Source organism: Lutjanus erythropterus, chromosome 9, assembly GCF_056507025.1.
Source record: "Lutjanus erythropterus isolate fLutEry1 chromosome 9, fLutEry1.hap2, whole genome shotgun sequence".
NCBI lineage: Eukaryota > Metazoa > Chordata > Actinopteri > Lutjaniformes > Lutjanidae > Lutjanus > Lutjanus erythropterus.
In genome coordinates this window covers 9,553,311-9,580,234 of record NC_139325.1, presented here as the reverse complement: position 1 = coordinate 9,580,234, position 26,924 = coordinate 9,553,311, and the positions used below count along the sequence as shown (strand labels likewise).

General features: G+C 39.5%; 1 protein-coding gene across 1 annotated transcript in view; it reads right to left on the bottom strand.

The window, feature by feature from the left end:
- LOC146321064 (furin-like protease kpc-1) overlaps positions 1-26,924 on the bottom strand; it is a 248,404-nt gene that overhangs the window by 98,503 nt on the left and 122,977 nt on the right. The window contains exons 7-10 of the mRNA XM_084726094.1: positions 11,586-11,623; positions 10,070-10,149; positions 7,099-7,187; positions 1,749-1,921 (exon numbers count right to left, since the gene is read on the bottom strand). Coding sequence (XP_084582220.1) covers positions 1,749-1,921; positions 7,099-7,187; positions 10,070-10,149; positions 11,586-11,623 — 380 coding nt within the window. The remainder of the gene's footprint in view (positions 1-1,748; positions 1,922-7,098; positions 7,188-10,069; positions 10,150-11,585; positions 11,624-26,924) is intronic.

Sequence of the window (26,924 nt, the reverse complement as noted above, 5' to 3'; positions counted from 1 at the left end):
AAAACATGGATGACACCCCAAATGGTTTGAAGTTGTAAAAGGGAAAATTTGGTAGTTTTTATGTGGATGTCCAGTCAGTGCTGATGGTAAATGTAGCCAGTTGAAGCAATTAATTCATCAGTGTGTGATGCACTGACCACGAAAGCTGGGTTCTCCTGCTGCAAAATCTGTTGTTCTCTGTCGTCACTCTCCAGTGACATTACTGGATTGCTAGTGAGCCAGGGAGTCTGCCTAACATACCTACACTATGTTTTGGCTAACAAAGTAATAGCTTCAGGTTAGGTTGGTGATACACAGCAACAGGGGTGTGGGAAGCTTATACATAGTACATCATAGTTCATGTGGGCTCTGCTGGCACAGCTCAGCAAGCAGGAGGAGTCAGTTTCCTTGGTTGAAAATGTATTGCCTCAGCTGACTATATTAACCATCAACAAATGATTGGACATCCACATGAAAAGTGCAGAATTCTTCCTTTAATGTTGTTTCATCCATATTTTGTAGATTAACCTTAACTGTGAATATAGGGTGATACATAATATTATAAGACAGCTGTGAGGCAGGTTATGGCCAGTTCACAGTACATGTTTATTAGAGCAGCCAAACTGCTCAAACTTGTGTCACACACAGCTGCAGCCACCCTTCAGATTCAGAGAGCTACCTATTTTTTGTGTGATGTGCACAGTTTTCAGCAAAAATACATAGTGACAATGATCTGTTGACAATGATCTCAACATCATACCAGCAGTATGACACCTGTCACTAAAGTTTCATTGTTTATATCTGTAGAATATGTCACAGACATACAAAAAAAAAAAAGGGTGCTGAGCAGTAGTTTTTCATTTTCTCCCTCCCTCGCTGAACGAAGGGGAAAATCACTGATTGCCTTTTCTTCTCTTCAGAACTCTTCTGCAAACTTAACTCTCAGCAGCCGCCCCACAACAGGAATGCAGGCTGTGAGGACACCACAGGCGTGCCAGCTGCAGCAGTTCAGCGAGGTTGCCATCACGCACAGTTACATGCAAATAGGGTGAACTGGCCGTTAGAGCTTCGCTTAAAGGACTAGTGCGTAGGATTTAGTGGTATCTAGTGGGGAGCCTGCAGACTGCAACAAACTCACCTCGTCCTCCCCTTCCAAGCATGTAGAGGAACCTATGGTGGCTGTAAGACTTGTGAAAAACATGAAAGGCCCTCTCTAGGGCGGTGCAACATGGCGGCGACTTTTAAGGTAGCAGAAACACAACAATTCTAATTTTGAGGTCATTATACAGCAAAGAAAAAAATATTTGTGAATATTATATTTGATTTCTGTCATACTCTGCCAATAGATCACGATAAATTTTACACACTGGACCTTTAAGGCATTGGGGCCCTTCAAATGTCCTGGGTCTATATATACCTACTGCAATCCATCCATTACTGGGAATGAATTAACACAATAAGACTGTATCTCACTCAAATGCCAGAACAAGCTTATCTAATAGAACCCAGAGTGGTGGAAAAATAATTTAGAGTGAGACACAGATGTATACCAATTTTCAATATTTCTAAATCCCCCTTTAATCTGAAACACTTGGTGTGGACAAACATTTTTGTGAACTCTTGAAAATAAATAAGAATGCCTTTAAATCTAGATCTACATAATCCTAACACTGGACATTTTGTCCTTCCACTCTCAGCTCCACTGACAGCGTGCATGTCTGCTCTCCCGCTGACAGACAGCAGTGTGAACTCGGAGATGAAAGCCGTGCCTTGCGAGTTCCTAGCCGAAGGGCTTGCGCTGTCAGGCTTTTCGGCCCGTCCATCTCGGCCCCGTCGTCCCGCGGGCCCCAGCTGCAGACGTAGATGTCGATGAAGTGGATGTTGAAGGTCAGAGCTGTGGCCTCCATGGCATCGGTGACAGAGCCGTCCAGCAGGCGGATACCTGGACAGATCGAAAAGGTCACAGAGAGTTCGAAGGAAGGCTTGTGGAAAAACTGAGAAAAAAAAAGGACTCTTTTCAAAGTGTATACCAAAAAAGCATTTTGCATCCTGGTGCTGCTTAAAAACAGACACATGGATTCTGTTTTTCATGTTGTAAAAATGACATCACATCCACAAAAGTTAATAAAGTTATTTTTTCTGTTTGTTCTTGTTTCTGCAGTGTCTGTTTCTTTGCTACATCTCTGTATGAACTCTATCACTGTCTGCCTCACTGTCTGCTCTTTTTATATTCTTATTTCCCTGCATTTGCTCCAGTGTGGAAAATGTCAGAGGTCAACTTAAACTAAGTCCTTTTTGTAGGGATGTACATAAAAGTGATGGCAGGAACCTTGCTGCTCTCAGCTATAACATAAAATTGCACAATGATTTCTATCATTAGATCTTTTCAGTAGTGTTAACCGGTTTTAGCTGAGCAAATGCTGGCTATAAAGAAAGCTCTTCAAACTGTCTGGTCACAATCTTGGACATAATGGCTTCTGCATTTTTGCTGAATTATGAGTCAACAAGGGCCCTCTCAAAACATCTTCAAAACATCAAATACCCGCCCCTATAGATGTATAACCTGTGCTGAATTTTGTGGAGTGGTGTCATTAACCAATTATCTGAAGTGCAAAGTGTTTGGATGTATGTGAAAAAAACAGTCCACACATTTTATAAATTCAGTTTTAAATACAACACAAATTCTGAAATAAATAGAAACTCCTCTGATGATAACAATAAAATATATATTTTAAAAAACTAACAGTACAACATCATATTTAAATCTATTTTGTTGCTTGGAGAGCTTAAAATTATAATGATTTGTAAAATAACTCAACTGTACAATATATACAGCATTGTTATTTACACAGTTATATCTTGTAGCATGATGCTACATGATTTTTGTACATAATTACATTATTATTACACATTTGCTATTATATTATTGTTTTTTTTATCTCTGTTATAGATTGTAGTATTTTCTTTTTCTAATAATTATATATTTTTTCTATTCTTCAATGGAAGCATCTGTAACATGACCAATTTCCCCCCTGAGGATCAGTTAAGTATTTCTGATTATGATTAAACACCTAATAAAGTGACTATATGGTTAAAGGAACCTTACAAATTATCATTGCATTATTTTCATTTAGCCCTACAATACACTGCAGTGGCAATACTGCTTGCAATACTTGCAATATGACTGTGGCCTGGGTTCATGCAATGTTATATTTTGACATCAGCAGATGAGAGAATAACTACAGTGAGAAAAAGCTGAGGTAAGTATTTTCTCCGCTTCACCTCAGGGAGCCTACAGGGCGTCACTCTAACTTAGTAATGCTTTTAAAGTAGAGAATGGCAGAAAAACTAACATCCCAATCTGCAGTGGGCACATAAAACATGGGTGGAACTGTGGATTGCTTCATATCATGTAACATTTCGTAAGTCCACTACTGAAGAATTGTAACAAGAACAGGTTCAGACTGCAGCAGCTTTTACCAGGGAGCAAACCCACTTGCCCCCTGGTGTGTGTGTGATAGCACTGTTCCCTTCACTCAAATTGATGCACTTTTTTTTGCATCTGTTATTATTGTATACGCTGTAGCACTCAAAGAATCCTATTTTGTTCCCCTGTATATGAGTCATGTATGTGGAGATATTGACAATAAATCCATCCTTGAACCTTGTCTTCTTGAAGTAATAAGGTTATAAGAGTGGTAACAGTCAAAACTGTAAAGCTGAAGCCCCAAATATCAAGAAAATGAGCTGAAAGATGCTAGAATGCTTTAAAATAGCTGAGGGGAACTTGAGAGAGGGGTGATAATTCTAGTGCGTTTGTCACTACAAGTAAATCCTTTAAGATACAAGTAGTCACATGATCCATTATCAATATAAAAATATTGATTATAGCCACTTAAAGGCTGCTTAACCTGGCTAATTAGCAGTAGATAATTAGCACAATGCAGACCCCCTGGCAAACTTATCTATGACCACTTATCCTTTAGAGGGTCGCAGGGGGTGCGCTGGAGCTGACACTGGGCGAGAGACGTACCCCGCCTCTGGACAGGTCACCAATTTATCACACGGCTGACACGTAGAGACAACAATTAACTTGCATGTCTTTGGATTGTGGGAGGAAGCCAGAGCACCCAGAGGAAACCCACACAGGCATGAGGAGAACACGTAAACCCCACACAGAAAGGCCCAAATTCACCAGAACATCAGAACCTCCTTCTCTAAGGCCACAGTGCTAATCACTGCACCACTGTGCCAAATTAAATCAATCAATCATATTAAATCACACCTTACTTTTGCTTTCTTGAATACTTTTTCATAACTGCTTAATAGTTATTCTTTTGCTTTAAAAAATTATTGAATTAAATGATTAATTTCTTATTTTCTTTGGTATTTTTGTCACATATGGATATGCAATAATGATTGCTGGCTAATATATATGTTGATGTTGCCCAGTGTCATGTCTCTGACCATCACAACACTATTCATGCTTCTGACTGACCTTCTCCTGACCTCTCTGTTTTCCAAATACAATAGTCAAAGTGACTCATTCGATTTAAAATTCAACACACTGCTTATACAATAATTATACACCTAATGGTGAGTGTGTGTGTGCTTCATAACTAGTAACTAGTGTCATAATGCACATGCACAGGGGACCTTTATAACTCCCCTACACCACCATGTTTATGTCCAGTTCAAATGTTCTTATCTAAAGAAAATACATGGAATTGAAGGGGCTTTTCAGATTAAATTTAACAGCAGGTTTCCACTGAGGGACTTTTTCAGACGGGTTTGTCTGGTGATAAATTGCAGAAAGTCTGCATCTCTTCCACTAATTGTCTTATATAATCTGCTTGCAATGCATCAAAATGTATTTCAAATGAAAAGACAACAAATAAATGTGTGTATAAGTGTGTCACAAACATCATCAGGCTTCATTTTCTTTCTTTGTGTTGATTCATCACATTCACTTTGCGCACACTTTCAAAATAAGATCAACTCTACCAGGACTACATAAATTCATGGATGTTTTCACATAAATTTCCCAAACAGAAGCACACAGAGAGGTGAAGCTCGGTCGATCCTCATTGTCAGACAGTGAGCACAGGTCTCAACAGCACCCAGTAGTTCAACATGCATCTTTCATTTGGGTCTTGGCCCTTCATCTCCTGCGCGCCAGATTCTGTTTATGAGTCAGGATCAAATAGACTCAGCAAGGTGAAATTAAGGCTAACTGTGGAAAGGGATTCCTGCTCTTGCCTCGTGTTTCTTTTTTTTTTTCTTTGTGTCAATTCTGCAGGAGGCTCTCATCAGCGTCTGACAAATGACGGGAGGGCAAGGGTTAAAGATCACAGGGCAGAGTTCAAAATGTCAGAGTTCAGCTGCAGGATTCCTCCATGCTTCATGTCGATGACTCCGCCGTATCAAATTGGTTTTGAGGCTCTCAGATCCAAGAGCTGTTGGAAATTTCCTTACTCAAACATCATGTACTCCTCATTAACTCATGGTTTATAGCACTCTTAGTGTATCCTATAAAAATGTTTGATTTCACAACAGAAAATGGCCTATCTTGTGTATTTGGTTCATTCATCCCTCGCCTGTGTTACAACCAACACTAAAAAAGCCATTACTGAAGCTCCCACTAAAAAATGAGCTGTTAAATAGGGTCAGCACGGCTCAATAGCAGCCAGTCACCGTGTAGTCTGTTGCATTCACACAAACCCAAATACAGCACATACACATGAAACACACAATGTCTCCCTATGAATATCCAGAAATTACATTCTCTCAGTCTTTTTTAAAAAATACTATCTATTTTTCTGATCTTAAAGACTTTAAAAAAGACATAAGACTTCACATGTTCCATGAAACCCCTCAGTTTCAAGTTAATGAGTCGATTTTTTGCAGTTTGGCACCGCAGACAAAACCAACATTGACTGAGTAAGGCTATAGCAGATTGGGAGACTACCAGGACTACAAAATAAAACAACAAATATTTTCTATCATTTTCTGCCAAATTTTAAAATGCGTATGCTTACAACCAGCAAGCCATGCAATTTTTATTTCCACCCAAACCAACTGTGGTACTACCCCTTTGATTTAGCATAATTTGCAATGTCATAGCAAGTTTTAAAATGCATGTTTTTCTGATCAAAAATGATTCAACATGGAAAAAAAAAACTGCTGCACTGGACATGATCATTTTCTGTTTTTTTGGACGAGCAAATCACTCCAGATTGTGGGCCAAAAAATGTGAGTTTGAATTATTTATTTCTGAATTAATTTAATGAATTTTGTTCATTTGTTTTCTGAGGTAAAGTTAAAAAAGGTTGGGATCAAAGGTGGGTACATTTATTGTATATATCTATATTTTCGGTAACCTTGATTTATCTGTACATTTCAATTTATTTATTATAGATGTATATTTTTTCAGAGGATTGAATTCTGTATAAGATTGTATTTATTATAGATCAATATATTTCTTTTTTGAAAAGACTGGTGCTTTTTTTGGATTTATATATGCAAGGTTTGTTATTCCTGCTTGATATCTGTCACGTGGTGGATGTGTGATGAATTGTTGGTATTTATGATGGCGACCCTGTAGATATTTGAAGCAGTCTGAGGAAGAGCCCGGAGCTCGAAACTTCACACAAATAAATATTTTAAATGGGAGCTTTTTGGTGTGTGGCTCTCTCTTTCTCTATTCCCTCTATAAAGCATCCCGTCACAAACCCACTTTTATTTGCTACAGGACTCAAGATATAAGAAATAATCCGTCATGTTCCTCTTTATTTTAAACATACAAGTCTTTTGCATCAATGCAGAAAGCCACACTGACCCTCAACAAATACTTATTGTTATTGTTGAGGACAATGTTGATGTTTAGCATTTATTGTCCAGATTTTAGCTGATTTATTCCAAAGAAAAATAAGTAATTCTTCTTTCTCTGTTTTTGCATGATCACACACTAGTTTTTACTTTATATAAAAAATAAAAGGATTAGTGGCATAGTACAAATCTTTTAGAAAATGCCATGTCATAGTCTTGGCCACTGCAGCACAGCACACCCACAATGCACTGCCTCCCACTGTCTCGCTAAGGCTGCATTGTTTTCCTCACCTCCGATCCTGGCATTGAAGGCGATGCCCACACCGCAGTAGGAGTTGTTGGCCTCCATGGCAACTTCCCCTGCACATCGGGTACCGTGACTGAACAGAAGGGGAATAAGATGTTAGCCACACACTGTGAGTGAATATGCAGAGATGGGAGCTTTCTTTTTCTGGATGTGTTGACCAGAGCACACCCCAAATTAAACCTGGAAAGACACCCAGTACAGCCTGATGTGAACTCTGCTGCAGACAAACACAGTGATGCAGCTGCAGCTCAGAAGAAGGGAAACTTCAGCAGCTCATTTCCTGTTCACACACTGAAAGCATTCTAATGTCATGCATGTAACAATTTGCATTTATTATATTTTATAAATCCGTTTATCATATTTACCTTGGCATAATTTTGTGATACTACACGAGTACAATATCCTTCAGTGGACACACTAATTGACCGTTCACTAAGCCAATCCCTTTATTTACTGTTGCTAAGCCAGTTAAGCTTTCCATTTCCATCTGACATGGCAAGAATTAGTTTACAATGATAACAGTGGAAAATTTACTGCTCGAAACCACTAATAATTTATATGGCTTCAGACAAAGGTCGACAAAAGTAGGCTTTTTATGTCAGGATTCATCATCTACAGTATATTGTAGCTCACTAAGTAATTAAGCTACCGTTATCACCATGAGTTGACTGAAATTCCAGCTGATTTTTTAATGATTACAGCTGATTCTTTTTCAAAAGGAGAACCCCGTAAAAGGTGTTTTAATTATAATTGATGACTGCATACATTATGAAACGGATAATGAACAGCTAGCAGATCATTGCTGTGAAATAAACCCTAACAGAGGGGTCTTGAGTCATCCTAAAGGGGTTTATTATTTCACAGTAATGACCTGCTCACCGTAACTTGGTTAGTCATGAAAAATCATAAAATGAAGTCAAAAATGACTTCATAGACACTGGAAATTTTTTTTTCGACAGTAAAGTCACTCTAAATGTTGTTTGGTGAAGTGCCAAAACAGTCTGTTAAGGAGAACCCCCAAAGGATTCAGACCCATGGACAGGACCACCAGTCACTGAACTAACAACTGCAGGCAGAGACTGTATTTTCTACACAGTGGGCCTTCGGGGCAATGGGCGATCAGGGTAATAAGCCACTGGACAAATGGGGTTTCGGAACAACAGGCCGTTGGAAAGATGACATGGCACCATCCCACGCAGGCATAAAATCAGCGCCTTCACAAGCTGATGATTATTGCAGAAGACATGGAAATAAAGAAAGAGCAGTGTTATTCTACTCCAGTGTAGAGATGCTTAGTCCTTGTATTTTTATATGTATGATAAGAGTTTAATTTTATACTTTTCTCACATTTGCCTGCTGAGCATACATACTTGCAGAAGAAGGACAGAGATTTGATTTCTGTTTTATTGTTCGTATTTTGAAATAGTATGTTTCACTTTTAATGTAACAGGATAAAAATACTTTAAGGAGGAGAAATAACAAATGTATTTGGTAAATATGACTTTATCTTGGGTAACATTTGCTAAAATGTAAACTAGCCCAAATCCAGTAAAGAGTGGGACAGAACCACTAATGTTAGCCTAAATAGTCAGGCAGTTTCTACACAGCGGATGTGCTATCATGAATGGGTCTCCTAAGAAAATTTCAACCTACAATCCCATATGATACTGAAAATGATAACTAAAATGCTCCTTGGTCTTGCACCGGGTTAGGTTGCTACTGTAAACTAGTTAGCTTGGACATGCAAATGTTTGCATCTTACTTTAAGAGAAAATAAATACTAGGGCTGGGACGGTACACTGTATTGCAATTGTTAAGTATTGTGATTCTGCAAGTATTGCGATTATGTATTACAGTTTACTGTGTTTCCTTTTTGTTATCATTATACCATGGGAAAAAGTTGAATCATGCACTTCTGTGAGTGTATATCATGACTCATATTCCAAAAACGCTGCATGTCACATGTCTGTCAGTATTTATAAGTTTTATTTAAGCAGCATAATTGCTATACAGAATATAACATTAGTTTAAAAAATTATTTTGAAGGAAATTTAGTTGTTCCTGCTTATCAAATTAGTGCCATAAGAAAATAATAAGATGAGATAAGAGATGATAAGATACTAGGAAAAAATAAATAGAGCCCCTGAAAAATGCACAAGGAGCCTTTAAATTAACATACTTCATGTAGAAATTGAACTTTGAAACTGACTTTTGAGTTTTGAGCCAGAAAGTGTGCAGTGTTGAAGCCAGAATAATGGAGTAATAGTTAGCAGTATGGAATCACCAATAATTAGTTTGTTTCCACAGATCATATGAAATACATGCCTGAAAGTATGAGCTCACATGTTATTTATGTTAAGCATGTGAAGTAAAATAGATGTTTGTTGAGATATTACCGCAATCTATGCTATATTTTATATAATAAAAACGGAATCACAATATTTGAGATAAATTATTTTTTCTTCCATGCCCTAATAAATACACTGTTTAACCAATTTTATAAACTTTCTCTCTTGTGTTTTTGGCTTGAAAGGCTAATTAAAGCTACAACAAGGAGTTTAAACTGGTTATGAAACAGTCTCAATTTAATACTGATGCCTCTATAAGCAAACAAGACCATCTGTGACAAGGCTGGCTGTTTCTACATAGTAGTTCTTAATGCTTGCCACTGGGTTGGATTCTCCTTGAAATCTGATGAAACAAGTCTGTGTTTACATTCTCCCAGGCAAAGTTACAGTGAGCAGTACGTTAGCCAGATAAAAAGAAACAGGAGCTTTTTCTTTATATAATTTAATTCTTGATGCTATATTTTCTGGTTATTACAGTGGGAATACTACCAATTTTGCCCACAGGGGCCTCAAAAATCAACAAAATATTAAAGTTCCTAGTAGTAGCATTAAATTGGTCAGTTTATTAACTCACCCAAGAAAAGAAACATGGAACATGAGTCATTACCTATTCTCCTCATCTCTGACAGGCATGGGATCATGAGACAGGCCATGTGAAGCACGCAGGTCAAAACTGGCGAGGGCTTCCTGTAATCCAGACAGAAAACAAAGTGTGAGCACAGTGTGACATAATGTAACTCTCACAACACACAACATCAGAGCGACATGACAGGAAATGAAGGAATCCCATGAAAAACTCCCGATACTGCCACTCGAATTAGCCTGTCAACATATTTCTTCTGACTGACGGCAATCACTGTCACCGAGGAGATGCCTGCGACTGTGTCTACGTGTGTCTCTGCGTGGTTTATGTGTGCCTCATAAAAGTGAACATGTTTGAATGACTTGTTTGCCAGTGTATATAGGCATAACGGGTGGAGGATGTCTTGGCAGCAAACGGTACAAGAGCAATTATGTATCTCTCTCTCGCTCTCTCCAGCCAGGCTTATCCATGCCAGACAATCTGCTCTGACAAAGTACAAGTTGGCCTGTGTGCTTCAAACTGCCTATAGGATTATATATGACAAGGCAGGAGCAAACAACACTGCCACTCCACATATGCTTTATGGCTAGCCCCGTGTAACACCGGCCTAACAGAATAAAACAGCTTTTATCACTGTATGAATGTTTTATTGTCTCGGGTTTTAAGTAATAGAGAAGTTGAAGAGAAAGTCAACGCACGGATTTCAGCCAAATGAAAATCAAAGTATGTAACACACATACTTCGATATTCAGGCCAGTCGGCACACCCCCAACTTGGAAAAGCAGAGAGGGGCACCAGCATGGAAGATAAGCAATGAACTGCTGTAGACGGGGTAGGCAACAAATATATCTTAGCCACTTAAACTGATCATTTTTTGGGGGGAGGGGGAATATTTTTTACCACTTTCATTTGCTGTCAGAAAGCCTTTTCTGACAGGAAAACTGCCATTAAATGAGCAAAATTTCACTCTCTCTCCAAACCAATCAAACTCCATAATCGAAATCAGTAATTTAACCTCGCAGAACACTGGAGCTGCAGGTCTACCACTGCCTTGATCTAATACATGGTTGTGTTATTGTGTGATGTTTGTGTTTTAAAAGGCTAAAAGGCACAGAAGTCACACAATAACACAAAAATAAACTAACAAAACGAGGCAGTGGTAGACCAACAACTCTCGTATGCTGTATAGATTTGGCATGTATTTGAAGCAGAGAGGGAGTGCTGCTTGTGGGACACGCTGCGGCGCTGCTGGTGGAATCAAAAGCAACTTCTGTGACGCTACTCCTTTCTGCTTCTCCAAACTGGGGACGTGCCGATCAACATCTCCTGTAGCTAACACACAGACTATCGATAAGTACCTCATACAACCACATTTCAAACAATCTGAATCATCCTTTTAATCTGAAATTGCATTACATACCCATCCCTGACTTCTACTGTCTGTGAAATAAATAGAATGACAACATTACACTGCAAAGCTTCAATAAGACTCAGCAGAGTTTAATTATTGTTCCAAAAATCACATTTCAAGTTTACTTACAAAGTTTTTCCTCAGGTCCTTGTTTTCGTGATCTACACCTGAACATGGGGAAATAAAGAAAACATTATAAATCATTCAAAAATCAAACTATGATCTGGACAGTTGGCACTGAGAAATAGTGAGAGGAATTTGATGCTTTAGACAAAGAAGTTTTAAAAAACACAATTCCTCATTTTTATGTTTTGGTGCAGTAAAACGGTGCAATCAGTCTACGCCTAAGTGCACTCATTGTTTCATTATTTTCTGTGGAGAGCCAAGTAGGAGCTGTTTGAAGTCATTTGAACTTACAGTGCAGTAGACAGGTTATTAAAACTTTGAATTTTGAGTGCCCTACTAATTGGTGTAATTAATTTGCCAAAATGTAACAGTGAAGTCTCATTTTTAGAGCAAGTTGTGTCAAGTTCCAGGCTCTGCTGTGTGAGGTATTGCACATGACTGATGGATGAGTGAATGAACAAATGGGCACAGAACAATCTCAATATATTCATTTTGCCATTTTTTAAAATTTCTTATTCTTTCCTTCACTCCTGCATCTTTTTTTTATCATCCTCTCTTTCCACATCAGTTGCCTTTCTTTCACTTGCCCCCTCCCTGTCCTCCCCCTCTCCTCACCCCAACTACCACCACCACCACCTCCTCCTCCTCCTCCTCCTCCTCCTCCTCCTCCTCCATCTCTGCCGCATCAGGGCTCCTGTGGTCTCAGCGAGAGACAAACGAATGAGGGCCCCAGGAGGGCCGCGCCTGCTCTGCCACACATCACTCACTCTTTCTCTCTCAATCACACACACACACACACACACACACACACACACACACACACACACACACACACGGGACCTGCCAGCCTTTGTCCCATGCAGGCAGTGCCTCCGGGTTGTCATGGTAACCTGCAGTCGGTTTTGCCGTTGAGGCCTGATTGTGTTGAGCTCAGGCGGGATGGAGCCCTGGGTGGGTGAAGCCTCATTGGAGCCTGCCACGCCGTGCCATGCTGTGCCATGCCACGCCAGGTCAACCCGCTACGTCCTCTACATAACCACTGATGCTTTATTCTCTCCTCATCCGCCTCTTTGGACTCTCTTGCCCCAGGCCCAGACACACGTCCTGCTTTGCTGGTTGGCTGTTTTTGTACTTTACAGGCAATTTATTTTAAATGCTATTTTTCTATCTGTATTTCGACCCTGTTTTTACCTAATTTGGAATGCCAAATTCTCTATGCACTGCTGGCATAGACAGTGTAGGAAGGGTGTAGACAGCCATGTGCTACCTCCATGACAAACGCTGTCACCAGCAGCTTCTTTTCACCTGCCAGCAATGAGCTTCACCTGGAAACAACAGCCAACTCACAAACACGGCCAGTTGTGTTCATTGGAATGCACCACCAAGCTGGAGTTACTGAAACTCTGGGTCTCTGTGACAGTGAAGTGTGTCCAAGGCATTTCTATTTCATTAAAACAACCAATGCACAAATCTGCATCTCTGTTTGTGAGTAACTGTGACTGATGATGCATTTCTACTTCAACTTACAGCCACTGATAGATTCTTTCAACCACCCTCAACCGCATGTCCAACATGTGCTCACTCCCAACCTGTCAAATACTGTACAGCAACTTGGCCAGTAGCCCTAGGCTTCAAACTATGACGCTGTACCAGCACCAGTTCTGCATGTGCAGGGCTCCATGGTCAAGTCAAAAGCAATAAATAGCAAAGTCCAGGTAGACTTTCAAAATAAAGGCACAAAAACTAGTCAATTAGGTTTAGGAAAAGATCATCGTTTGGGTTAAAGTTATGTAAATTCTCATTCGTAATGTAACTCACAAAAGTTAGCATATGTAATGTAGCAATTGTAAGTTAACATAGGTAACACAACTTATGCAAATTAAAGTATGTAATATATCTTACGTAAGTTAACATATGAATGCAACTTATGTAAGTCAACTTGCATAAGTTATGTTATGTAGGTTAACATACAAAATTTAACTTTTGTAAGTTAACTTATGTATGTCAACATAACTTATGTACATTACATAACCTATGTAAGTAAACATGCATAATGTTTATTCTTATGTAAGTTCACATAAATTACATGTTAATGTATATAATGTAAATGACGTAAGTTAATGTACATAACATAATGTAACTTAACTTACCTAATGTAACTTATTTAAGTCATGTAAGTCATATGTGGGACTCTGCAGTCAAGTTAGCAAGTTAACATACGTAACACATCCTGTCACATACAGTTAACGTACATAACATTTGTGATGTGACTCAGGTAAGGTATTGTATATTATGTAACTTACATAAGTAAACATACCTAATGTAACTTATGTAAGTTAAAGTATGTAAACTAACTCACATAAGTTAATAAACCAAATGTAATTTACTTAAGTTATGTAAATCACATTTAGGGTTCCACAGTCAAGTTAGCATTAGGTGTAGAAAAAATATAATGCCTCAGCAAATAAAAATATTACATTAGTTATGTAAGTTAATGTACATAATATTATTTAGTTATCAAGTTATTGTACGTTACGCAACTAACAAACGAAGTTAACATACCTAATGTAACTTAAGTCAGCATATGTAAATTATTTAAATATATGTAAATGATTATATATAATGTAACTTACGTAAGTTGACATGTAATGTAACTTTCATACACAAGTTACGTGAGTTAAAAAGAATGTATGTGGACATGAACACCGTTCTCCTAAGAGAAAGTCCTGTGTTTGTTTGCCCTATCTATCAACCCCACCTCCTCCACACATGGACTTTCTCCTTTTCTATTCTACCTCACCTGATTTTGACAGAACATCAAAATATAACACTAGGGGTGCCCACAGAAATCACACAAAGGGGGTACCTACAGCATCTTAGTTTGAAGGATGGGGGCACTGACAAAGCTGGCATCTCACATCTTAATCAGCAAGCAATGTGAGCAAAAAACTGAGAAAGCTCCATCCAGTTGGGATTTAGTCAAACTACTGCGTTTTATGTTCATAGCAACTGTGGTTTTGTATGAAAAGTGTTGAAAATGTAGTACCAGTCGCAACTGAGCATGGTCAACAATCACAAAGTTGTGAGGTTTTTATAGATTTTTAGTTTCTTATTCTCGAGGGAACAAGAGAAGGAGCTCTCTGGCCAATTTTCCTCCTCGCCTGAGCCAAGTTGGATTTCCACACTGAACATGAGGCCAAGCGAGGATGCTGAGTAGGTTTTGCGTACTCTGATTTAAAGTTTGAAGTGTGTTGAGTGATTCTGCACTGTGGGCCAACATGATGTGTTCATATGGAATTGAAGTGACTCATTAAAGAATTATGAAATGTCAGATATCTTTTCCAAATCTCCCCTCATGCTGATCTGTTTTCCTTTTTTAATCCCACAACTTCATCATCAGTGAAATAAAGAGACTCTCCCATATCCTCTTGCTCCAACTCAGATCAATCAATCAATCAATCACTTTTGCTCCAATATTTGTCATTTTCTTCAATTCTCTATGATGCTGCTTGTTAATTTGTGTATATTTATGCATTTATGTGCAAACCACTAGTCACCCACACACACACACACAAACACAATATTTAAGAAAAAACTAAATTGCTGAAAAGCAAACAGACATCAGGGGTTCGTTGTGGTGTCATATGTGTTTACCCGGCGCTGGTAACACTATGGCTCAAGACTACTTCATTTGACCCAAGTAAAACATGTGGCTTATGAATTATCAGTCATCTTTAAAAATGAACATACATGCAACTTAAAAGTACAACAGCCACTTCAACACTTTTAAACTATCAATTTTATCACAGTTAAACATAAAATCTTTTAAAAATGGCATTCAGGACGGGATCATTTTAAGAGTCAGTTCACCCAAATCACTAAAAACATGTTTTTTACAAACAGAGTGGTTTGACAACTGAGGATAAATGAGGAATTGTTTAAAAATGGGTTGTATGCATGCATAAGTTAGTGGGTGTGTGAGTGAATGAACTATGAGTGCTTGAGCTTGTCCACAGCTAATCTCACATAGTACCGCACCCATCAGCCTAAAATTTTTTGTGCACATTTATGAATGCATGTACAAGGACGTCTCATGGTTACTGTGATTCACAATGTTTAAAAAAAACTCGAAAAACCTGAATAAAGCCTAAATATAACCTATACTGACTGCTGACTGGTCACTCCTCTTAATTGGCCTGGTAGACACTAGTAATCATCAATTGCTAGGCTAAATTAAAAGCTTACCTACCAGCAGTGTTGGGGAGCAACTAGTTACATGTAATTAAATGACAAAATCAATTTAATTGTAGTCTGGAAAAAAAAGTAATTAAATTAAATTACAGTTACTAATTAAAATGCTGGTAATTACAAAGGGGTTACAGCCAAATATTCTTTTTGGGTTGCCTGACTCTGAACTCAACAGGGTGCACTCTTCTAGTTTGTAATGTTTCCCAGCACATATCACAGTGAATAGCAATGCAAGCAACTCTATTTATCTCACCAGTTAAAGAGAACTTCTCAAGCTTTCAAACCAGAATATGAAACTAAAATACCTCTTGGAAAGATGGTCTTTTCCAGTCTGGGTGTGCGTCCCTACAGCTGTACAGAGCACATCTCTGCTGTTACGTGAAAGGAACTGCTTGTCTGCAGGAGGCAAAAAGGACCTGCTTCATTAAGAGTTCATCTGTGTTTCAACTTAATTATAAGAAAGACACCTTAGTGTGCTTTCACGCATGTTCTTGCGCTTCTATGTGTGTGTGTGTGTGTGTCAGGCCCTAACACGGTGACAATCACACGGAGTCACGTCAGCATTTAAAAGGTGACACCATCACTTTCCTGTTTGTGATGGAGACATCTTGGAGAATTAACGTCAAGCTGCTCAGGGGGGAACAAAGTAACAAGTGAGCAAAGGGCAGAAGGAGGAAAAAAGAACGGAGAGGAAACAGAGGGAGGGGAAGGATGACTGGAACTATAAAATCAGCACCCAAACCTCCTGCAGACTCAGAGTGTCACTCTTGTACTGTAAGTACGAGTATGTGACACCAGTAACAATGATAGGATGTGGTGTCTCAGTAATCGCTGTGATAACAGGCAAGGCAGGAGAATCTATACATTGAAGTAAGAAAGTTTGCTTATTAATACATTTCACACTAATTAGGTGTTACCTTACAAAAGAAATAGGAAAATATGAAGAAATATGAGATGATCGATGAGTAGTAATGTAAACTGGAAAACCAAAGTAGGGACAAACGTTACATTTTAAGTTTAATTTTGGTGAAAACTGTCTTGCATTGACACGAGGAAAAGAGGAAAAATCAGAATCACAAGACTTCAGAAAAACATGTCAGTGACATAACCAAAGACAGAAATTTAAATTGGGCCTAATTTGTTGTTTTTTTTTTTTTTTTTGGTGAGAACTTATAGTTGATTCAGTACTTACTTTAGATCTGAAAAAAGATCTGAAAACGAGTGTTACACTAGTCTGAGCTAAATATGTAGGCAACTTTTCAAGATTGTATATGAACACGACACCCTAAACTTATCAGTATTTTTATACAATAAAAGGCTGATGCTATAACTGATTTAATATGAATGCTACCAGAGTCCTCATGTGAAAGAGAAATATAGATAAAGGTGTTGTCTGCATAGGTATGGTAATTAATTTTACTGCTTTGAAAAATCTGTCTCATCGCAGCATCTTTAGGTTGAACTGATGGGGGCTAAGTATTGACCCTTGTCCACACATCCAAACTAATGCCAGTAAAGATTCCTGTCTTGTGAGTAGGACAGAATGGTACCCAGTAGCTCAGGGGCTCAGGAGCTGAGATCTAGGGCTGTCGCAATAACTGCAATTTTGAAATACTGTGCTATTGACAAACCAATTGCAGGTGATGGCAAGCAACAACAACAAAAAAAAAGTGTGTTCATTTTTTTTTTTTTTTTTTTTTTCCATGAGGCTAGGTCCTTCTTTTAAACTTGCATGTTAAATGAATGAACTGATGCTTCAGAATTTTTGAAAAGGGCCAGTAGCGGTTTAAGCTCAAAGTTTGAAAGCTGGACGTTTTGCCATGTTCTATGTTTTAGTTTTTATTCTGTAGGTTAGCTTGATGAACTGCTAGCATGTTGCACAGCTAGTGGATCTACTACAGGCTGGGGTGATGTTGGGCTAATGCTGACATACTGACAGACAGTCGAGAAACTGTGTGCCTCATTTGTGGCCAACTAAATATCATAAATACAGCAAATTGCAAAATAAAACAAAAAATGGCACTAATACCATATACCGCACTGTTGAGCCAGCCTAAATAACCTCAGGGGAAATTCCCTTACTGCAACAACCCTCATGAGATCTAATATGAGTGTTCATTTAAAGGTCATTTGGGGCCTTAAGAAGAGGCTGTTTCAGTACAATGATGGGGGCATAATCCTAATTGGAATTTGTAAAAACAGTACTTTAAACTGATAAAAGTTGTTGAGAGTCATATTTCCAATGAAGGGTAAAACTAACATGGGTTTACAGTATGGTTGTTACATGGCATCACTGCCAAACCTATGGAAGATCTGGCTTGGCATGTACAGTACATACATGTATCTGCTGGTGCACGCTTCTTTGTGATGAACAGATGCGTATTTGGATCAGGATTAACACGTGCACAGCATGAAAACGTGTATGCTCAGAGCTTGCGTGTCACAAGAGTCAATTTGAGCATCAAAAACATTGCATCTTCAAGTATTTACAAAGATGATCTGAGTGGAGAAATGCATTCAGGCAGGTGCATTCTCTCAGGTAGCACCATACTGCCATAAATACAGCCATAAACACACTCCAACACAGTCCAAGGTCTTCTGAGTGTGAAAGTAGAAAGCCACGTCCCACAGTTAGATGAAACACTGTAGGTGGTGGAGCCAATGCAAAACCTTCCATGAATACAAATGCTTTGAACCTGGCTGACCCAGTCTAGATTGTGATTGTGCAGGTGTGTGTGTGTGTGTGTGTGTGCGCGTGCAGGGTTTGCTGCTCTGCATGTGTGTCAGCATTCAGTGGCAGCAGCTGCACTCTATCTCCTTGCTCCGGCAGCATTCACGCCGGTCCTCAGGGTCAAACACACACACAAATCAGACACAGAGATGTGTCGGAGGCCACTTTGAGCCGATGGTGAGTCGTGCCTGAGCCGCCGCTGAGAAAATGAGCCGACATCGCTTCAGAGGAGGCCCCCGCTACACCTGGGGCCCCCCGGCTGGCTCTCGCCGCTTAGCTCTCCTCTGCAGGAGTCACTGTACCAAAAAAAAAAAAAAAAAAAAAAAAAAAAAAAGCAAAAGTCAACAGGCTGCCTCTGCTACTGACAGGTGGAGGAGGAGAAGGGCGAAGACACATGGGGGAGGAGGCAAGCCATAAAAAAAATGATACCAATATTTCTGTAATGAAGCTGTACACGGTTGATAATTTGCGTTTGCAAGTGTGAAAAAGGAAGGGAAAGGTGTGTGTGTGTATGTGTGTGTGTGCGCACAAGAGAGCTGCAGAGAGACGGGTGTGTATCACCACCCGCCGAGGGTGAGACTTCCTGGCCCTACACCTCCGTCTCATTAATCAGCTCGGTATTTAAGAAGGGCTGGAGTGGACACTTGCCTGTAATTAGCTGGCTTTGTCAAGGATGTGAGTGTGTGTATATGTGTGTGTGTGTGTGTGTGTGTGTGTGTCTGTGTGTGTGTGTGGGTTTAAAAAGTGAATGGCAAAGAGAGAGATCTTGGGGAGAAGACAGAGTTTGATGAGTGATGCAGAGTGGAAGGATTGAGTTGGACGGATGTCGAGGGAGCGTGGGTGATGGAAAGCCTGGCACAGAGAGGGAAGAAGAAGAGGACAGGAGTGAGAAGACAGAGAAGACAAGTTGGAGGGAGAGAGGAGGAGAGGAGAGGGAGAAAAAGGACTGTTTGGAGTGGTGGGGGAGGTGAGAAAATAAAGATGAGAGAAATGACTGAAGGGAAGTGACGGTAAGGAAAAGATGCAGGAGAGACGGGGACGGAGCAGAGGGGATGTGGGGATGGAGAAGAGGTTGACTTCTAAAGTGGGACATTAGTATTCAAGCGGCACACGTACGCCGCCCCCTCACCACACCCCGCTGCCCTGTCTGCCCAGCGGCCAGCTCTCCTCCCGCGGTGGACCCAGATACAAAGCTGGAGGTGGCAGAGGGAGTGTGTGTGCGCGCGTTGGGACTTAAGTTCATCGCAGGTCTGAAACGCTTCCTTCAATGGAGATCTCCACTTTAGAGAAATGTCTTTGTTTTTCCACCGAATGTGTGTGGGTTTCACTGTGCTTTAAGCTGTTATTACTTCTGAAACTCATAATCAGAATTTTACCTGCAAGTTAAACATTTCCTGTCAGTCAGTGGGCATCACTCAAAATTTCCTGTTACTCAACACAAGTGCAAATCTGTACAGTTCCACACACCCACATACGCAGGTAGTGATCCAGGAAGGTAGACATAAAGTAGAGCCACTGTGAGAAAGTGAAGTAACACTGATCTGTAAGGCTAACCATTCTGGCACTGGTGCTTATGCTGGTACTTACTGAACCCTGATTTTAAAGGGATAGTTCACCCAAAAATGAAAATTTAGTCATTATCTACTTATTCTCATGCAGACTGAAGGTCGGGTTTAGTTTTTTAGTCCACAAAACTACTAGAGCTTCACTGTAGATCTTCAGCATGGAGCCCCTTTCATGTGCGAGTGCACTCCATCTGAACTGGGTGTGTGTGGTGTGACAGTGTGCATGTGCGAGTGATTAGCATGTGAGGGTTTTAGGAGACTTGGATTACACCAGACAAGCAGTATGGAGGCATTTTATGGCCGCTGCAAAACGGCTGATTCATGGAGTTGAGATGAGGATTTATCTACATGATACCTTGTTATTTAACAAGACAGACTAAAATAAGGTGTCAGGTGGCTGGAGGGAGATCACCAGCGAGCTGCTTATCAAGTTAAATGCCCCTCGCTGATACCAAGCTGCTTGCTGCTGACTATATTGTATGTCACGTCCAGTAGGAAACATCTAAATATAAAAGTGTATTTTCTGTTTAAAAAGTACAAATGTGGGGGCAAATAATCACCCACTTACACTTAGTTGTTACATCTCTTGTTTGATCCGGAGCAAACAGCTGATCGGTGTCACAGGATGAGAAATTCATCTGCTCAAATTTATCATCATCATTATTTTGTGTCTGAAATCTACCAGTCACTTTCATATTTTACCAGGAGTTTGCTGGAGGCTGATCCTATTTTTCCACGAAGGTTGTGGTTTAGTTAAGCACAGGTGCACAGCTGGAGCACACCAGAGCGATCCTTCTACAATTTTTTTCTCCCAGTGATGAAATAAAATAAATAAAATATGTGCCGTTTGCATGATAATAATAGTCTATTTTTTCAGCAGTTGAAGATCCAATCATCAGTAAGGCGCAAGGCCCTGATCAGTGAGTGAGTGAGAGGCTTCCTTTCCAGTGGTTTCGATGAGTGTGATGCAGACTCTGAGTCGCAGCGGTGAGACCGAGACAGACAGAGGGGGAAATCATGTGGTCTGACTGCTGTGTAATATTCTCAACAAGATGAAACTACTGATAAAGTCTGTTAAACATTTGATCATCTTCTGGCACAGAACTGCATATTCAAATGGATTAAGTGTGTGCTGTGTGACACGATGTACAGCGATACTCTAATGCTTGCATGCAGTTAGAGCGATGTGTTATTTCTGTATAACAGACTGTTGCTATGAAGAACAGACTGCTGTTGTGGGAGCAATTCTGATCATAGGCTCTGGGGGAGCAATAAAATCCTTTTTAAATCCATCCAAAATGAACAGTTTGTGTAAAATTTGTTATTTTGTAAGTAGGTAAACATTTAATAAGCAAGGTACAGTGAGCAGGACATTATTGCAAAGTAATTGGGGTTTATTCAGCAATAATGCACACCTGACTCTACATGATCTCTTACATACATGCCTTTCACTTGTAAAGAGATGAGGATAATTGTACAACATAACTGTGCACATGTTGTGGCATTATACTAGCATTATACTGAGAACAAAATATCAACTAAAAATAAGCAAAGTCTCACCAGCTGCACATCCATAGTTGCCCATGAATAAAGGTGATTACTGTAGAAAAAGAGCACAAAAATACACAAAAGACACAGAGAGGAGGTCACAGCTGCAGTAGCTGGCCGCTACTTGATGTACGCAAAGAGTTATTACTCATTTCAGAAGTAAAAACAAAACAGGAACGCTGTCAGATAATACAAAGTTGTTTACCACTGTCCGCTGGATGGTAGATGGCCTGTGTTTATGTGGCACTTTTCAAGGCCACCGAACACTCAAAGCGCTTTACAACACGTCAACAGTCACACATTCACACACACATTTATAGATGGCAGGGGCTGATATGCCAGGTGCCATCCTGCTCATCAGGAGTGATACAACACTTTCTACCCAAAGCATCCCACGGATAGAAAAACACTGCATCCTTCCTGATTAGATGGTTGGCACCTTGCTTGGTGCATGGAGTGAAATGAACTTGTGAATGTCCATTATTGAATATATTTACTGGTAACAGACTTAAAATGTATGTGTAAGGATGCATTTCATCTGTTACTGACTTTGTCTCAACAGCAAAAAAAAAACAAAAAAACAGTTTGTTTGGTGTGATTCTATGCTTACTCATTCAAACACACACACACACACACACACACACACACACACACACACACACACACACACACACACACACACACACACACACACACACTGTTGATGTAGCCATCAGGAGAAATTTGTCTATCAGTATCTTGCCAAAGGACACTGACTTGCAGACTGGAGGAGCCGAGGATCAAACCACTAACTCTTTAATTAGTGGACGACTCGCTCTACCTCTTGAGCCATAGCTGCCTGATGTGAATACGGCTTTTAAAATGTGAAATTAGCTTGTGAATGTAATGTATATTAATGCCTATATTTATTGGTAACTGATTTGAAACTTAAATCTAGTGATGCACTTCATCTGTTGCTGACTTAATCTCAACAGCCAAGAATTTTTTTACTGCTCTAAACCAAGTAAAGCACAACCACAAAACATCTGTTACAACATCAAACAACCTATATGTGTATAAATGTGACAGCCAGGGTGCTCTGCCTCTGAATCACCTCCTGTGGACATCGGAAATGTCATGGAAAGATGACTTCGAGAGGTGTGCACTTTTGAAACCTCACATCATTCCATTCTCTTAGATTGATCTCTTGACATTACAGACATGGATTTAACGTTTGGAGATTTGGAATGAAATTTCTACGGTTTAAAGGGTCGGTTCACTCAAACAAAAAAAACAGCATTTTTTTTTTTACTTTTCTGAATCAGCAGGTTTTATTTGTCAGAGTTTTGATGTGTCTCCCTCTGAGATTTCTGCCTCCAACCCCATTAAAAACGTCATTTTTGCGTTACAAAATCGCATTTTTGAAAATTATCAACAGCGTTTCTTCTTAGAAACAATGTCCATGTTACTCTGGATGATTCACAGAGCTCATTATGAACAATTTTCGTGGAAGTGCTATTTGATAAAAAAAAAAATCCTAATGAAAATTCTTCCCAGTAATGTAAGGGGATTATTCTGAATAACTGATACACTGTTTCTGCAGAGAGGTGCTGTTGTTGAATGTTTTAAGAAACGTCAATGCTGTGTGTGTGCCCTTAATTTCTCCTCACCTCCATTCTATAGAGGTGAGACTCTTGAAACCAGGACAAATAAAACCAAGACTACGACCATGTCTAGATATAATCAGAGGTAAGTGGGAAAAATAGGTTCCACGGCTCAAGTTCTGTCAACCAAATGCTGCAGGTTTTTAAAGGGTTAAGGCTTCTTTTTTATGCTATTCTATACTTTCCAACCTCTCTGTACTGTCTGTAACTCTCAGGTTGAAGCCCACTAATTCCACAAATCTTTAAAACAACTGCTCAAAAATATTCAGTTTGTTTCCTTTTTAAAAACAAATTACTGAGTAATTTGCTAAAACAGCAGGCCCCGTACTGTAGTTTTAGAAAATGTTACTCAAACAGGAGCAAATATTGCCTTGTTACGGACTATTTTTAGCTGCAGATTATTGCACATTTGGTGCAAAAGTGAGTGCTTACAGCACCAGAACGATGTGTCAAAATAATCTACAGTGTGTTCATGTCACGAAGAAGTGTGACACCCACTGAAGCAGCATGGCTCAAATAAGACACATCAGGCTTTGGCTAGACAGACAACACTTGTTCATTGTTGTTTTTTGTCTTTTTTCATGAAATATATTGACAATAAAAGAAAACAGCCTTGTCCTTTAAAGGTGCAATATACAATATTGAGCCTCACTAGATGTCAGCAAACATCTGTTTGCTATGTAAAGATATAGTGGCGTTACGGCATGTTGAGCAGAGAATGAAGTTACAGTCTGTCTTTTTTTGATATTAGCCAAGTTTGTTTATCCACGTGGATGTTAGGATACAAACATGCATGGTAGTGCATGCAGGTGTGAGTGTTAGTGCACATAAACGTGCATTCAGTGCATGTGAGTTCCCTCTCTTTACTTGCCATGTCTGTTTTCAGCATGGTAGGATGGCAAGTAACTTCCCCATACTACAGTTAAACAGTGCCCTGAAATATGTTTCTGGAAACATTTTAGGTGAGAAATCAGCGATGCAGTAACAAAATATTTATCTATATTTGATCAATACTGCCTAGTCTGGCAGCTTGATCTGAGTTTTGGGAGCCTCTGTCGGAGACCAGACCCAAAACGGTGGTGGTTTTCCTATTAGAAAATATGTTTCTAATAGGTAATGTAGTAGTTTTTTGAGCAGTGTGAGTTCATATGTTGCTCTCTTTTTATTTTTCACTAATTCTATTGAGTAAATCAAGCGGGCTTTTGTTTTGATGTGAGATGCTGGTGCTCTACTGCGACCTCTAGTGGCAGTAAATGTTACTTACAGCATCTTTAAAATTTCCTGCTGACAGAAAATGTACCAAACTAACAGGAGTCAAAACAAAGCCTTGTAATTATTACTTTACTTGTAATCTGTGCACCATTTCCTTTCTACAGTGCTCCTGTGTTAGACTTTTTTATGTGTATAAGTGTCATAAATATACCAAATTCCTCTGAAAGCTATTATCAGCTCTCTTGCTTGTGCTTGTAACTCTTCATTCACTGTGATGCTGAATATCTTGAAACATTAAAGTTCAGGCAACAATACTGCACGTCAGTCCCAGAACATAATGACACCGCTCCAGTCATATTCAGCATGTCTAATAAGTTGTTTGTTTTTCAAAAAATGGGTGCCCTCGGGGAAAAAGGAGGTGATTTTCCTCTCAGTATTTGACATATCCACTGGTAATCCCATTCATCTCCATCAGCATCACACCACACACATCACCCTCTCAGAACCCCATGTACATTTCTCCATCATAGCTCCCTGCTGCAGCGTCTGTGTACATGACTTCCTACTAAACTGCCTCCCAACTCCTCCTCTGGTCTCCTCCGCTGCTTTGCTCTCATTTGACTAATTATATTCACGGAGAACGGTGTTGACAAATTCATTTTGAAATCCATTAGTCCCGTGGCGTTGTTTAAACAATGTGTTAATGTCCATTGCTTTAATACCCCTGATTCACATTCTAATAGCCGTCTGATAAATCAGGTTATCTGCGACACCTTCTACGCGCCGTGAAGAGCGGAAATTAGAGAATTATTAACTATCCGCGGTGTTCTGTCGTGTCCGGGTGTGTTAGGAGGAAGGGGAGAGGAGATGACAGAGCAGAGGAGGGAGACAGAGAGAAAGGGGAGACAATGATGGAGAAAGAGCAGAGAAATTAGAGGGATGAATGAGGTTAAAAAGAGACCAGAGGGAAAAAAACACAGAGTGAGAAAGATAATAAGGACCATGAAGAGCAGCAGGACTAAGTAACAGCAAATCTACGTGAGACTGAGATAAGGACAGAATATAGAAGAACATACTGCACAGAGGGAAAACAAGCAGAGGATCAATTCTACAGTCAATGTTTGACTTAACCCCTTGGTCACTTTATTCTCCCTTGTTTAGATATGAACTTATAAATATTAAAGGTGCAACATACAACATTCAGCCTCACTAGATGTCAGCAAACAACTACTGGCTATGTAAAGATATAGCAGAGTAATGTTGTTCTGCCAACATCAGCTGTGAGTTAACTTACATTCCCTCTTTAAATGTTGTTATTGGTCCTTCTCTGTTTGTCTGGACGTGTATATTCTTGCAACCTCTAGTGGCAGTGAATGCAGCATACAACGCCCTTAAACAGCCTTTTGAAATGCTGCATAAAACGGTCAGCAGAAAATAAATTATAGGTGAGTTTCCATCAGCTGAGGTGAAGCAAATTCTTGGATTTCCAAACATCCATGAGTAAAAATGGAAAGGCTTCCATTTATGTTATACACATTCTATGTCATGCTCCCACTTTCTCAGACATTGGCTTTAAAATATTCTGTTGCACACTAACAGACACAAAACCATGATAGATACCTCACACATGGCAGCAGCAGCAGGGGTGATATGTTCAGGTTCTACAGTAGTGGTGGATAAAATATTTAAACTGAAAATTTGAAAATCCAAAAACATTATTTATTGGGATAACATCAATTAATCATGTGCGCTGTCCTTGCTATTAATCACATAATCTCTTTAATTATACAATGTTCAGTTGATTATTATCACGTCTTTGTCCATATTTATTAGACACTTGACAAGGTAATTGCAATGAGGCGTTGGAAATGATGTGAAGGGATTTTCAGGACAGGACCTTTTTTAATTTTCATTTTTCACATAGTCATTTCAAAAACAAAAAGTGAGGGCATGAATTTGAAATTGAGTTATGTCGTCTTCTACTGTACTACTCATCCTGCTCATGGGCTATAATGGATTGTTATAATGACGCTTCATGTCTTTCATGTCACGTAAAGAGACAGATGGCGGTCGGCACGCCCCCAGTTTGGAGAAGCAGCAGGAGCACTGGTTTCGGAATATAAGTTTAAGTGTGCTCTATATTTAGAATATTTTCCCCACTTTACCTTACCACCAGAAAGCCTTTTCCAACAGGAAACTGTCACCCTCTCCAAAGCTACCAGACTCCTCTGGCAAAAACAGTAATTTAATCTTTTGAGACACGACAGTTGCTGGTCTACCACTGCTTCTAATGGTTAGTTTGTTTGCAACTTTGGTGAATCTGAACTAACCCTTCAAAACACCAAAGTCACACAATAACAAAAACAAACTAATCACTAGAGGTGGCAGCAAACAA